Source organism: Oppia nitens, unplaced genomic scaffold (genome assembly GCF_028296485.1).
Source record: "Oppia nitens isolate AA-2021 unplaced genomic scaffold, nextdenovo-longstitch-racon4-pilon3 scaffold32_pilon_pilon_pilon, whole genome shotgun sequence".
NCBI lineage: Eukaryota > Metazoa > Arthropoda > Arachnida > Sarcoptiformes > Oppiidae > Oppia > Oppia nitens.
In genome coordinates this window covers 680174-695355 of record NW_026533213.1, presented here as the reverse complement: position 1 = coordinate 695355, position 15182 = coordinate 680174, and the positions used below count along the sequence as shown (strand labels likewise).

General features: G+C 29.8%; 4 protein-coding genes and 1 non-coding gene across 5 annotated transcripts; 2 read left to right on the top strand and 3 right to left on the bottom strand.

Annotated features, from left to right (window-relative positions):
- Positions 1-232: 232 nt before the first annotated feature.
- LOC128956725 (putative glucosylceramidase 3) lies at positions 233-2369 on the bottom strand. Its single transcript, XM_054302439.1, has 5 exons — positions 2348-2369; positions 1516-2033; positions 1257-1429; positions 698-1136; positions 233-622 (listed from the first exon to the last, which is right to left on the bottom strand). Exons 1-5 carry the CDS (start codon positions 2367-2369, stop codon positions 233-235), a joined length of 1542 nt encoding a protein of 513 aa, XP_054158414.1.
- A 4443-nt stretch (positions 2370-6812) lies between these two features.
- Positions 6813-6932, top strand: LOC128956797 (U5 spliceosomal RNA). The gene has a single exon (XR_008484528.1). It is a non-coding gene; the product is annotated as a U5 spliceosomal RNA (small nuclear RNA).
- Positions 6933-8178: 1246 nt separating this feature from the next.
- On the bottom strand, positions 8179-10068 carry LOC128956762 (putative glucosylceramidase 4). Its single transcript, XM_054302477.1, has 4 exons — positions 9437-10068; positions 9186-9358; positions 8645-9089; positions 8179-8575 (listed from the first exon to the last, which is right to left on the bottom strand). The coding sequence occupies exons 1-4, from the start codon at positions 10013-10015 to the stop codon at positions 8186-8188; spliced, it is 1587 nt and encodes a 528-aa protein (XP_054158452.1). The 5' UTR covers positions 10016-10068; the 3' UTR covers positions 8179-8185.
- Positions 10069-11086: 1018 nt separating this feature from the next.
- LOC128956724 (serine beta-lactamase-like protein LACTB, mitochondrial) lies at positions 11087-12558 on the top strand. Its single transcript, XM_054302437.1, has 3 exons — positions 11087-11992; positions 12137-12226; positions 12350-12558. The coding sequence occupies exons 1-3, from the start codon at positions 11239-11241 to the stop codon at positions 12556-12558; spliced, it is 1053 nt and encodes a 350-aa protein (XP_054158412.1). The 5' UTR covers positions 11087-11238.
- Positions 12559-13156: 598 nt separating this feature from the next.
- LOC128956723 (uncharacterized) lies at positions 13157-14873 on the bottom strand. Its single transcript, XM_054302436.1, has 2 exons — positions 14744-14873; positions 13157-14604 (listed from the first exon to the last, which is right to left on the bottom strand). Exons 1-2 carry the CDS (start codon positions 14796-14798, stop codon positions 13157-13159), a joined length of 1503 nt encoding a protein of 500 aa, XP_054158411.1. The 5' UTR covers positions 14799-14873.
- Positions 14874-15182: the final 309 nt, after the last annotated feature.

Here is a 15182-nt window from a genome sequence, read left to right as displayed (position 1 = left end):
GTGTTTTAGTTTTATTTTTGAATTAAATAATTTATAAAACTAAAGTATATATGATATATACTGTATATAAACTTATTATTTATTTTATTTAATTTTATTAACAAATTAATTATCAATATTTAAGTTTTTTATTTATTGAATTTTTAAAAATAATTTTAATTTTATAATAAATCAATAATTAAATAATAAAAAATTATTTTACTTTAAATAATTTATATAATAAACTAAAAGACTAATCATAATAAACATAAGTTTGAATTGACTTTTTCGTAATAGTGTTGACAAGTTTGCCGGCTTTCGAGTCCTCCAAAGTAAACACAATATCCGTGTCGTCGTTGTTGACAACCGTTACAATTGTCGAGTTGTTTGGCGTACGAAAGGCACCGACGAGTGCACTGTTGGCCTCCTGTTTGACAACTTGTGTGTCGACTCTAACAGATCCCGGTTTAATAAACTTACTGAACTGAGCCAATGCATAGAAATGCGGCTGTCGGTAGTACTCGTGTTTGGCACCGTTGGCCACTATTGGTGCATCGTTATAGTTGTGAACCCAATTTGGACCTCCCTGTGTGTCCAACACCATATTCCAGTCTACCCAACCAATTGAATGGTGCAATAGATCCTTAAAAATAAATAAATTACATTTAAAACATATACTGTATTTGTTTGTATGACATATCATGTATAAATTACATACCTGTGTAATATCATTAGCGTACAGTTCGGCCGCTTCCCACTGTCCCAGTTTGACACCACCCCAGGTTGCTTCGGTACCTAACAAAAATTTTCCCGGTTGTTGCTTATGTATGACATCCAATAGTTCGTGCGATTTATTAATAGTAGTGTACCAATGAAATGCAGTGCCGGCTATATATTTGGCAGCATTGGGATCGCCGTAGACTGTCTTAGTGTAGGCTTCAATGCCTTCCATATTGAAATCCCAGGTCATCAGGTTTAGCCTATCAACTCCCCAACCGCTACGTTGAAGCTCCGGACCCAGTGTTTTGGCCACAAAATCGCGCATCTGTTCAGCTGTTATGTGCATCGAGTTATAGCTGGTGGTTATCAATGGTTCGTTGAGGACAGTTAGACCCCAATGTGTTATGTTATGTTTGTTTTTGTACTCATCCAGGTATCTATAATATAAATTTTTATTTGTTAATAAACAGTTTAACCATTAATATTGTAATATAGTTGTATAGATTAATGTTATTATTAATAAAAAAAAAATTTTTCAAAACAATATAAATGCATACTTTATTAGATATTTTGCATATATCTGCCAATACTCAGTGCCCACCTCTCCCTTAATAGTGCCACCATTTCTGATATCATTGTTGGTCTTCATCCACGACGGTGCAGACCAGGGACTACCAAATAGACGGATCTCATGTGTGGCCAACTCTTTAGCTCTTTTAATGTATGGTATCTATAAATACGGTAATAATTTTTTAAAAATCAAATAATAAAACATAGAAACTTGAAACAACTGTTTTTAATTGGGACCTACAGTACCTTATAGTCATAGTCCTCCCGTTCCAGTTTCCAATTGGCCAGTGTTTTGTCCTCACCTTTATCATCGTATTCATAACCGCGTGCCGAATAGTCACAGCCAGCTATGGGAACCCGATTTACACTATACTCGATACCATCTTTGCTAAAGTAGTCGTATAGTACCTGATCACCCAATTTATCGCCCAATGCTTTCAGATTAATACCGGTGGCATCGGTAAAGGCACCGCCAAAACCTAATATCTCCTGATACTTGATCTCACGGTTTACTTTGACATGTAGTTGAGCGCCATTACCAGTAGTAGTACTGTCGAGTTTGTCGCCAAACTTGAGTGTCTGTTTGCGTAGTCGGGCGCCGTCACGACTCGAAAACCAATTGGTCACTACATCGGGTGCCGTACGCACCGGTGTCTCGATTTTAGCGCACGGCTCCGACTCAGTACAGACACATACAAAACTACCGTGACCGGACAGGTAGTTTTTACAGTCTGGTTTATCGCTAATAGTATTAGCAAACTGTCCTACAATTAGGACAGTTAGCAATAATAATGTGCAATTAAATGACATATTAAATAACTATTGTTAACTAATTATTGTTATTAATTGTTTTCAATTAGAGTTTATATACTGTAGTTATAATGAATTAACAATACTAGCCTTGAATTATAATTATATACTTTTAAAAAATTTTAACAAATAAAAAATCAATATCTAATCATATTTTTAAAGTTATTTTTACTTAATAACTATAATTTTAATTGTTATTTAATATGTGCCTAGATTAGTTTTCGGACAAAGAGATATAGATATTTTTATTTTTATTTTTTTAAAATACTTAATATAATATTTGATAACATTGTTTACAGTTGAAATGCACAATTGATAATTATTAATATTATTATATAATATTTTTTATATTTATTTATGTGATAAAAGTTAATTTATTATATATCGATTTATCTTAAGTATTATTTGAAGTAGTTTAATTTTTAAAATATTTAGGAAAATTTTTCAATTTTTTTTATAGATTAATAATTCAGTTAATTAAGCTTTTTAGTTTATTAAAAATATTGTAAATTTTTTTGTTATTTATCTACAAAATGATATGTATTAAATATTTGTAAAGTATTTTGTAATTTATATTTTAGGCACACATTTATCTATTACAAAAAATTTTAGTGTAATTTATTAATAATGAGTTTATTAAAATTTAAAATTATTTCTAAGTTTAAGTTAAATATTGCTATATTTTTTTAAAAGTCATTACTAAATATAATTTATTTAAACCATACACATATTAAAATTAAATATAAATAAACATATTTTGTTAAATAATTAAAAACATTACAATCTATTATAAATTTATATTTTATTTATTATTTTTCTTGTTGTATAGTATTACTTAATGTATTAAAAGTTATTATTGAATTGAAAAAAACAGATAAGTTTTATTGAAATAGCACTTTAGGTTAATCCCTATATATATATATATATATATATATATATATATAATTATTAATCATTAAAATGATTAAATTATAATAATACAATTATAATACTTTTTTTCAAACTACAGTAAATACTAATACATTTTGTAATTATTATTTAAATTATATAAAACAAATAATATTATATTTTTGTAAAATAAATTATTTTAAATATGAAAAATTTGATTTTATTTACAATATTTATTATAATTGTACCCAGTATAATAAATTCATTGGATTTAACTAACACAACTTTAGTTAACTCATTATACAATAATGTAAGTATGAAACTTAAAATTTATTTTCATATAACAAAAAAATTATAATAATTGATTAATTATTTTTGAAATATAAATTTAATCATAAAAATATATATATATATAATTATTAATAAATACTTATTATTTTTTCTGTTAAAAAAAGGTACTTGGTAAGTCACTGTTAGCTGTGGCAACAACCAAGACAGCATCACTGGGACGGGTAGCCAAACTGGGCGACTACTATGATAGCCGTACGGATAATTTTATTGGCGGCGGCGGTATTGTCAACCTATTTCATCAGCAACTAAACCAGTCATCCATTGTAGCCGTAGATAATTCGTATAGTAATCTAAAATTTACATCAGAGCACAGTTATGTGGAAAAATTTCAACAATTAGAAGTCGATGCCAGTATACAGCTATCGTTTTTGGGTGGCCTAATCAAAGTACGCGGTAGCGCCAGATTTCTGAATGACCGCAAAACACAACAAACATCTACAAAACTATCGCTTGTCCAGTCGGTCAGTACCCGATACGAATCGGTTCAACTGTCCAATCATTGGATAAGCCAGTTAGTTAATAAGCAATCGTTGGGCCAGTTTGACGGCACACATGTTGTTACCGGTATTCAATGGGGCGGTAAAGTTATCATATCGGTTGAGGATACCAGCACAGTAGTCACTAGCCATCAGGGTGCTCAGGGTTTGATGAACTCAAATGTCAATAAGGCTATGGGCAAAGTTACTGGCGATGCCAGTGTCAACTATAACGATCCGGCATTTAAAAGCATCAGTACCTATAGGTTTGAAATTTATGGCGATATAATGCCCGATCGGGTACCGGAAAATCTAGTCGACGCCCTGGTATTCATGAACAGTACGCCCCGATTGCTTGTCGATGCTAACCAGGGTAAAGGTAAACAATTGTTTTATATACTGACACCGGTCAGTGCATTGCGTCAACTGTGGGAACTGGAGGTCACTAATAATGATGGCAATGCCGTCCACGATATTAGTCCAGTTGTTTCAGCCAAATGTGTTCAACTGTTTGACGAAATGCTTGAAATTGATCAACAATTAAATGATTATTACCGGGAACTGACCAAATTGGAGGCATTTATCAGTGACTGGGAATTAAATCAGTTATCAACGTTGAGGACAAACTATAGCTACTATCAGTCGATGACACGAAAATTGTTGAACACATTGTTGGTTGAGGTCAGGGCTGGCAAACAAAATGAAACCCAATTGGAAAACCTGTTGTTCCGATCGGTAAACGATAGCTATAGTATCGGTTCAATGAAACCCAGACTTGAATATTTCGATAGACTAGTCAATCAATTGAAATTAATCAATTATGTTGGCAATATTAGTAGCACCTGTATCATTGATAAACATTCAAACATACAGCAGCGTATAATGTTAGATCATCCAGATAAAAATGTCTATATTTTATATTATTTTTATAGCTATACTTATAATAATAATAATAATAATAGTTTTAATTATAACAAACAATTAAATATGGATAAAATATTGGCATATCGTACATTAATTGAGCATGGTCAATTAGATAACAAAACTATAAATAATAATACAGTCTATTGTTCAATTAACTATGAAATTATTGATCTGGTTAAATCAACTATGCTACAATTATCAGTGAATGATACTAGGCCAAAAATTAGTTTGTATAGATCGGGCAAATTAATCAACGATGATATTGTTGCGCCTACCAATGCACTGAGCACCGTTAGTCAATTATTTGTATGCGGCGGCTATGATGGCCGTCATCAGCAAACTGTCGGCGATTGTTATACATATGATATACTGGGCAACCAGTGGTCCAACTATAGTACAGTTCCCCGAATGATACATAAGCGACACAGTTTAAAATTACTAGAATTTAATAATATGCTATACTCTATTGGTGGTTATGGTGGTGATGTATGTACTGTATATATATATATATTTGTAATTTATTATTTAGTTTTTTAAAATTATTATTATTTTTTTTAATAAAAATAAAATCATAGACTCAGAGGACCAGCAATTGGGTAGAAGTATACGATCCTGTAATTAAAATTTGGAAACCAATATCATCGTTAAATTTTCGTAGAGAGTATATATAGATAGATATTAATATAAATAATTAAAATTAAAATTATTTTTTTTTTGATAAAACAAAAATTTATTATTAATTTTTAAAATTTTTTTACAGAGGTTTAGGTGCGACTGTTATCAATAATACTATCTATGTTTGCGGTGGTATTGCAGTGGATGAAAATTTGAGTACAATTTTTTTTTTATATATATTCAATATTTAATTAAATAAATTATTTTTTGATATTTTATTTTTTTAAAATTTAATATATCTTTCAAATTAATAAACATTTTAAAAATAGATACTATATATTAAATTATAATTTTTTTTTTGTTATCTCTCTACTAACTAATAAGGCATAAAATCGTGTGAATATTATACGCCCGAAGCCAATGAATGGCAGTTTACTAAACCCATGTCCAGTGCACGTGATTTTCACGAACTCGTGGCACACGATGGCTATGTTTATGCTATCGGTGGACACACTGATGATGATGATGGCGGACAAAGACAGCCAATGCGATCAATGGAAAAATATGATATTGTATCAAAGTTATGGACACCAGTAGTAGCTGAAATGAGCACCGGGAGGTTAGATTGTGCATTTACACAGTTATTTTAAAGTAATTTTTTAATTACTTATTATTATTATTACTATCTAATTAATTAGATACTCGTTTGGTGCTACATCATTTATGAGTAGAATATATGTGTGTGGAGGACGGGTAGCTAATCGAGGCAATGGTCTAAATCAATGTGAAACCTATGATCCAATCAGTGATAAATGGACTTTAATTGGTATTTTTTAAAAAGATAATTGAAGATATGATTAATTAATCAATAACAACAACAATAAAATTACCAAGATTATTATTTTATATATAAATTATTTTTAGCACCAATGCTAGAATCGCGATCGGATTTTCAATTAGTCGCCTATAATGATAAACTATATGCTGTTGGAGGAATCGGTATGTTTTTTTTGTGTACAGTATGTGTGTGTGTGTTATCACTAGTTTTTTATACATCAATTTTACAAAACACGTGTAGTCATGCGTGCGTGAATCACGCGTTTATTTAATTAATAGTAGCATTAACAAAAAAAATTACATGTTTAAAATAATAACACTTGATGTCGCTATATAATAAATTGTATATAAATAATTGATAGTAATGTATGTACCTGTACTAATACAATGTTTACTGCTAATTAATAATTTACTAAACTATTTAATTAGTTAATTAATTAATTAAAAATGTTTAATAAGTATTTTTTTTTAAATATACATACAAAATATTATGCTAAATATTATTTTGAACTATATTACCTAGTATTGTTTAGTGAATTTATTGATAATTATGATGTTTAGATTAATTATTTATGATTAGAGACTGTCACTGAAAATAATTGTATATTAGTCTGTATTGGTTGTCGAAAGGACAGTTAGATTACGCTCATGTCTACTCACATTATTAGCGTAATAATCTTTCGCCTTTTACTAAAGATTACCGTGTAGAGTAGACAATTTAAATGGGCATTATCTAAAAATTTTTGCATAGGGCCTGCCCTCCTTGAGGAGGTGTGGGCCTAAAAAATAATACCAAAAATAGATGCATAATAATTATTAAAAACCTATACTTAAATGTGTATGTGTATGTGTATGTGTATGTGTATGTGTATGTGTATGTGTATGTGTATGTGTATGTGTATGTGTATGTGTATGTGTATGTGTATGTGTATGTGTATGTGTATGTGTATGTGTATGTGTATGTGTATGTGTATGTGTATGTGTATGTGTATGTGTATGTGTATGTGTATGTGTATGTGTATGTGTATGTGTATGTGTATGTGTATGTGTATGTGTATGTGTATGTGTATGTGTATGTGTATGTGTATGTGTATGTGTATGTGTAAATATTTATTTTAAATACAGTGATTATAATATTATAGATACAAATACTATGGAAATATATGACTATAAATCAAACACTTGGGAGTATATGATACCAATGCCGACAAAAGTAAATTTATTTGGGGTAGACTGACCACCCAATTTATTAGTAAACCTGTATAATAGTATAAAATTATTATTTTCACCTGTATTTTCCTGTATATTAAATATTATATTCCTGTATGTTAACCTGTACTTAAATAACTATATATTCGTATATATTTATAATAATATAAAATAAATTTAATTTAGATACTATAATTATATAAAAAGTTGAAATTATTTTATATTGAACATGAACAATTTTACAAATATTTATAAATTTTTTATATTTAAAAAAAATATTTGAAATATTTAAACTGTATATTAAAAATACAAGCAATTTTTTACTAACAAAACTTAATTCATAGTTATTTTATACTTTTATTAATCAATTAGTTTTACATATTTTAAAACTGTATATTTTATTATACAGGTTAGCCCTTTCCTGTCACCTGTATTAGACCCTTGATTCCTGTATAATACAGGCGGCACCTGTATGGGTGGTCAGTCTAATTTGGGGTAATATTTTTTTAAATAAAAATAATTTTTATAAATTATTGATCATTTATCTATTGTTTTCATAGGCAACAATATTTAAAACTAAAAAATAATTATCAAGTTTATTATCAAATGAAATTATTATGTGTTTAATCAAGATTAAGAAAAAAAACATTAAAAAATGTTTGATTACATTTAAAACATTTAATTGCAATGTTTATTAACTAAATAATTATTATTTTAATTGCAAAAAATAATAAGCGATTTAATAATAAATTAATAATTACTTAATGCTTAATAATAATTTTTTTTTAAATTGTAAATATAAAATACTAATCGTAGTAAACATAGGTTTGAATTGACTTTTTCGTAATTGTGTTCAAAAGTTTGCCGGCTTTCGAGTCCTCCAAAGTAAACACAATATCGGTGTCACCGTTGTTGACAACCGTCACAACTGTCGAGTTGTTTGGCGTACGAAAGGCACCGACGAGTGCATTGTTGGCCTCCTGTTTGACTACTTGTGTGTCGACTCTAACAGATCCCGGTTTAATAAACTTACTGAACTGAGCCAATGCATAGAAGTGCGGCTGTCGGTAGTACTCGTGTTTGTCTGGATTGGCCAGTATGGGTGCGTCTACATAGTTTTGCACCCAATTGGGACCACCCTGTGTGTCCAACACCATATTCCAGTCTACCCAACCAATTGAATAATGTAATAATACCTAAATTACAGTATATATGTATATTAGTGAATTAATATTATAATTATTTTTAAAAAATATTAAACATACAGATAGTATATCGTAAGCATACTGTTCCGCTGAATTCCATAGGCCTATCTTTACGCCACCTCTAATACAGGCTTCGGTAGATAACAGAAACTTATCGGATCGCTTGCTATAGTGTCTGTCCAGTGGTTCGTATGTTTTGGTTTCGTACCAATGAAATGCAGTGCCGGCTATATATTTGGCAGCTCCTGTATCGGCGTACACAGTACTGGTGTAGTCGTCAATTGAGTCGAGATTCCAATCCCATGTCATTACCCGAAACCCCCGGTCGACACCAGTCGCCCAACCGCTCCGTTCCAGTTCCGGACCCAATGTTTTGGCCATAAAATCGCGCATTTGTGTTGAATTTATATGCATTGAGTTATACCTTATGGTTATCACTGGTTCATTGAGTACAGTTAGACCCCAATGAGTTATGTTATGTTTGTTTTTATACTCATCCAGGTATCTATTATATACAGTATATAAAGTTATATGTATATATATAATTGTAATTAAAATTTTAATATTTAAAAAACTACTAAAAAAACTATAAGATATTTACTTTACAAGATATTTTGCGTATATCTGCCAGTACTCAGTGCCTACATCTCCCTTAATAGTACCTCCGTGTGCGATATCATTGTTGGTTTTCATCCATTTAGGTGCAGACCAGGGACTACCAAATAAACGGATCTCATGTGTGGCCAACTCTTTAGCCCTTTTAATGTATGGTATCTAATAATTTTTTTTTATAAATATACTATACTATATAAACATAACTACTTGAAACAACTGTACTTAACTGAAACCTACCTTATAGTCATAGTCCTCCCGTTCCAGTTTCCAATTGGCCAGTGTTTTGTCCTCAACATTGTTATCGTATTCATAACCGCGCGCTGAAAAGTCACTGCCACCGATTGGCACCCGATTTACACTATACTCGATACCATCTTTGCTAAAGTAGTCGTATAGTACCTGATCACCCAATTTATCGCCCAATGCTTTCAGATTAATACCGGTGGCATCGGTAAAGGCACCGCCAAAACCCAATATCTCCTGATACTTGATCTCACGGTTTACTTTGACATGTAGTTGAGCGCCATTACCAGTAGTACTGTCGAGTTTTTCGCCAAACTTGAGTGTCTGTTTGCGTAGTCGGGCGCCGTCACGACTCGAAAACCAATTGTTCACTACATCGGGTGCCGTACGCACCGGTGTCTCGATTTTAGCGCACGGCTCCGACTCAGTACAGACACATACAAAACTGTCGTAACCTGTTTTGTGATTTTTACAGTCCGGCTCTAAACCAGCTGAAGACACTACTGTTTTACAGTTTAACAACTGTATCAACAATAGGACAGTTGGCAATACAATTGTGTAGTTTAGTATCATTATAATAACTAATACTAAGGTTTCCTAAAAGTATAATTAAATAACTAATATAACAAAATAAATACTTATAAATTGATGATATATTATAAATATAAAAAAACATTAGCCTTGAAACTATTAGCTTTTCAAACAATATCACATATTATTATAATTAAATATCTTATCAAGCTACAATTAGTTACCTACATTTTTAGTGCTGTTTTTTTATTGAAAAATAAAATGTAATTTTTATAAATTATTAAAAAAAGTATATTACTAAAAAATAACATTTAACTATTTGTAATAATTATAATAATATTAACATTATAGCAGAATATTTAAGATTAATTAATATATTGTTTGAATTTTTTAAAAACTTTTATATAAAATATATTTATAGTACTCCAATATAATAATTTATGAAAATTATTATAAGTTTTTAGTTGAAATTATTTATTACTAATTGATTACAAATAATTAGTGAAAGCATAGGTTTTTTATCAAATTATTGTAATCATTAAAAATAGTAGTACACTAAGTGTAGTTTAAAGTATATGTCAAACAATTGTTTTTTATTAAATGTTTAACAATAGACTTATTAACAATAAATCTTTAATTAATCTTTTTTTTTTAAAAAAAAATTATCAAATAAAATGATTTTTAATCAATATAAACAGTATGTACTTATGATTAAATATTTACAGTATAAATAACTTACTTTTTTGTTAAAATAATTCATATATTATTTTTACAAGAAATAAATTATAATAAAAACTAAATTTATATTATCAAACAAAAAATAAATACAAATTCATGACATTAACTTTAAACTACACTAAAAATACGATTATATCAATATATAAACAATTTATCAATTTTTTTAATAAAAAAATATACATATGTTATAATGTAGATAATATACACACAAAAATCATATATAAATAGTATTACTAAAAAAACAATTTTAAATAATAATAAATTATAAGTTATTTTTTTTAAATAACATTTATATATTTAAAAAAATATTATTAAATTAGAAAATGTTAGTTTTAACTAAAATAAATTTATTATTATTGATTGCTACTAGTACATTTATTTTGTCAATTAATGGTCAATTAAATAATATTTTCAATACTAACAAAAATTATGATAATTTTAGACAAACATGGGATTCACAGTCAAACAAAAACTATACGTCAATCGATGAGGTGATCACCGATGGACGTCTACAGTGGCAGTCGTTGATGACAAACCATACGATTCCCGGATCGGTTGTGGCGTTCAGTATTAATGGCAAAACTGTTTGGTCAGAAAGTTTCGGTTTGGCAGACATTGAAAACAATGTACCCACACATGTGGACAGTCCGTGGAGATTGTGTAGTATTAGCAAATCGTTGACATCGGCACTGGTAGGTCAGCTGATTGACCGAAAAATATTGAATTTAGACAAACCAATTACCGACTATTTGCCATTGAGTTTGTTTCCCGTTCACCGATACAATGGTACAGCTTATACACTAACACTGAGACTAGTTATGTCACATTTGGCTGGACTACATGTGACCAAAATACCCGATGATTTAACCAAATTTTATCGGGCATTAAATATTACCGAAACTATTGAATTGTTCAACAATGAACCGTTACTTTATAGACCTGGTAGTGAATTTCAATACTCAAACTATGGCTATCAATTGTTGGGTGCAGTCATCGAGTCGGTAACACATGAAAACTATGACCAACAAATGGCTAAACTGTTTGCTAAGTTAGATATGCGGGGGACTGGTGTCGAAAAACGCGAACAACTATTGAAACATAGGCCCAGATATTATTCGCAATCATCAGATAATAAGCCAACTGAGCTCGAAAATGGCGATCTCAGTGCCGATTTGTTTTCCTACGAGGGCTGGTGGTCGGCTGGCGGCATACTGTCTACTGTTACCGATTTGCTTAAGTTTGGCAATGCTATGATTAGAGCCTATCACGGAACTGATCAATGTATGTGATAGTTATTTATTTTTAAAATTTTTTTTAAATTATCTTTTTTTTATAATTGTTATCAAAACTATTAGCTATTACTTATTTGTTTAGTTATTTACATTAATTGATTATACATTTTATTATTATTATTATTATATTTAGCAATTGTTAGCAAATCAGTGATTAGAGAGCTATGGAAACCGGAAACCATTGGCAAAGTTAAGCCGTCTTACATGAAATACATGGACTACGGTATGAAATAGTGATAATAATAATAATTACTAATATTATAGTTTTTTTGTCAACTATAACATCACAAAAACATCAAATATTTTTTTTTTGTAATAATAAGTTTGTATTATTATTATTATTTAGGAAAAGCCTGGTTCATAAGCAACATGAATGCCAGTTATCCCTATAGACTGGTTGTCGGACACAGTGGTGGACTGCCCGGTGTGACCACACAATTGCTACTGTTTCCCGAGCAAAACATTGTTGGCGTAGTGTTTGCTAATAAAGATGATTTGGATTTTTTGGATTTATATATTCAACAAGTGGCTGAAAATTTTCAAAATTTTTTATAATTAAAAAATTATTAAATTATTAAATAAATAAATTAAATTAAATAATATTAATTAAATGATTTATTTTTAATGATAATAGTGTGTAATACAGTTTTTTGAATTTATTTAGTGATTTTTTTTCTATAAATCAATTTAATTTATACAAAAATATATTTTTTGCAAAACAAAATATATTTAAAAAACAAAATAAATTTTTTTTAGTTCACAATATTATAATATTGTGATATTGAAATAATAATTTTCAAACTTAATAATAATAAACAAACTAAAAAAATATTATATTTTTTGTATTAATAATAAATATTTCTATTTCTATATAATCTTTTAATACAGTAAAAGCAGTGATAATAAACTATTGTTTAGATTAAATATAATTTGATTTTATAGTCATTATTCAATTATTTGATATATTATAATTTGGATTAATAATAAAGTTTATATACTTAAAGTATTATATTGTTAATAAAAAAATTAGATATTTAGTTTATCTTTTAAAAAAAATAATTTCAACTATTAATAAAAAACTTTAATAAGAAATTAATTCAAATATGAATAAAAAATAATAATAAAATTTTTAATTAAAAATATTTTTCAACTACTAATTACTGATATCAACACTATTGTCCTCATCGTAGGTACGTTTCCATTGTCTGGTCTCCCGATCCCATGTGTCGATAACTTTCATACCTTTGTGTTCAAATATAATACGACCGGAAATAATATGAATCAGATGACCGTCGGCTTTGTCCCGATTGACACAATAACCGAAACCGTTGTCAAACTCGTAGCCATCGGCACAGGCCCTGAGTGTTGGTATACCGTTACTGCATTCGTAGTATTCGTTATGTTTGTGTGGGCTCCGGTACTTGCCATTGGGATCCGTACAGTGAAACTTGTTGCGACAGTCGTGACCATCGAAAACAAAACCATTGGGACAGGACATGAGTCGGGCGATCCAATTATAACACGAATAGTAGTTTTCAATTGTTTCCGGATCTATATATCTACCGTTACGTTCGGGACATATAAAGCTAACTGTTCCCTGTTGTAGTTGCTGTTTGCGTCCATCAACATCCTCAACATTACTATTAGCGGTACTACTGCCAGTGCAAATTTTATCCAGCTCATTGTATACCAGTCCAATGGGACATTGCTTAAGTTTAGGCCGGCCAAAGAAACAATCGTAATACTGGCTACGGTTCCCCGGGTCGGCAAATAGACCATTTTGCTGAGGACATATAAAGTTTGCTGACATTAACAGGTTTACATTGGTGCCTACCAGTGTGCCATCAACACCACCACCACCACCATCGCCACCAACATCACTAGTACGAGCGCCGATAGTTTTATTCAAGCAAAACTGTCCATCAAACTCTTGGCTACCGGGACAGATATGATGGACCGACCTATAGTTGATACATTCGTAGTATTTGTTTGTATTATTCGGGTCCCGATAGGTGCCGAACGCGGTCGGGCATTCAAAATTAGTTTGATAATTATGTTGTTGTTGTTGCTGATGATGATGATTATGGTGGTGATGATGATGTCGATGATGATAATGTCTGCGTTGTCGACACAGTTTATATTGTTTATCAAAATGAAAACCAGAGTCACACCGTTTTAGGTTATGCTTACGATTCATACATTCGTAATAATAGTCATCATTATTATCGTAGGCAACATTACCGTAGGCCACTGGACATTGGAAAGTGTCTGAACAGTTACCAGTAGCAGCATCTATACCATTGGCGGCCGCGGCGACGGCGTCAATGAACACTTGGCCAACCGGACACCACTGTAGATCTGGTACGGCATTCCGACACTGATAGTACTCGGACTGATTGTACGGATTAGGGTACAGACCCATCAGCTGAGGGCATACAAACGGTTCGACACATTTGCCGCCCGTAAAGACCATAATCGATGAATAGATTGATTGTCCATTTCGAGGACAATATAGTAGCTGTTGTTTACCTCCTGTACACTCGTAATAGGTATGCCTGTCCTTCGGGTTCGGGCGACTACCGGTCCAATCGCAGCAGTTAACTAAATAAATACATTTTATAGCAAAATAATTTTATAGCTATTGATTAGATGCTTTAGATTTTTTTCAATCTTATAAAAATATTTTAAGTTATAATAATATTATTATTATTTTAATTATTTAATTTAATAAAAAACTTACCAATTGAAATCAATATTATAATTGTAACAATCAATATATTACAATAATTGTACATATTTTTAGTTATTGTTTTAATTATATAAAAAAACAATATTACAATATGTGTGTGTATGTGTTTGTGTGTCACATAAAATATAAAAACTGTATAATATTGTTATTAACTTTAAATATGATATATAATTATTGTTGTTTTGCTTTGTTTAGTTGTATCATATAGTCTATGATACAATTTAATAACAATAATAATTTGATATTTATAATTATAAACATAATTTAAAGATGATGTATACAATATTTAATACATTGTATATGTGTGCTGAAACAAATATATGATAATATAGATGATACCCGGCTATTGTTTTTTTTATTATTACTGTTAATGATTATATAATGTTTAAATAATGCAAATATAAATATCATTTATTTAAATATATTTATA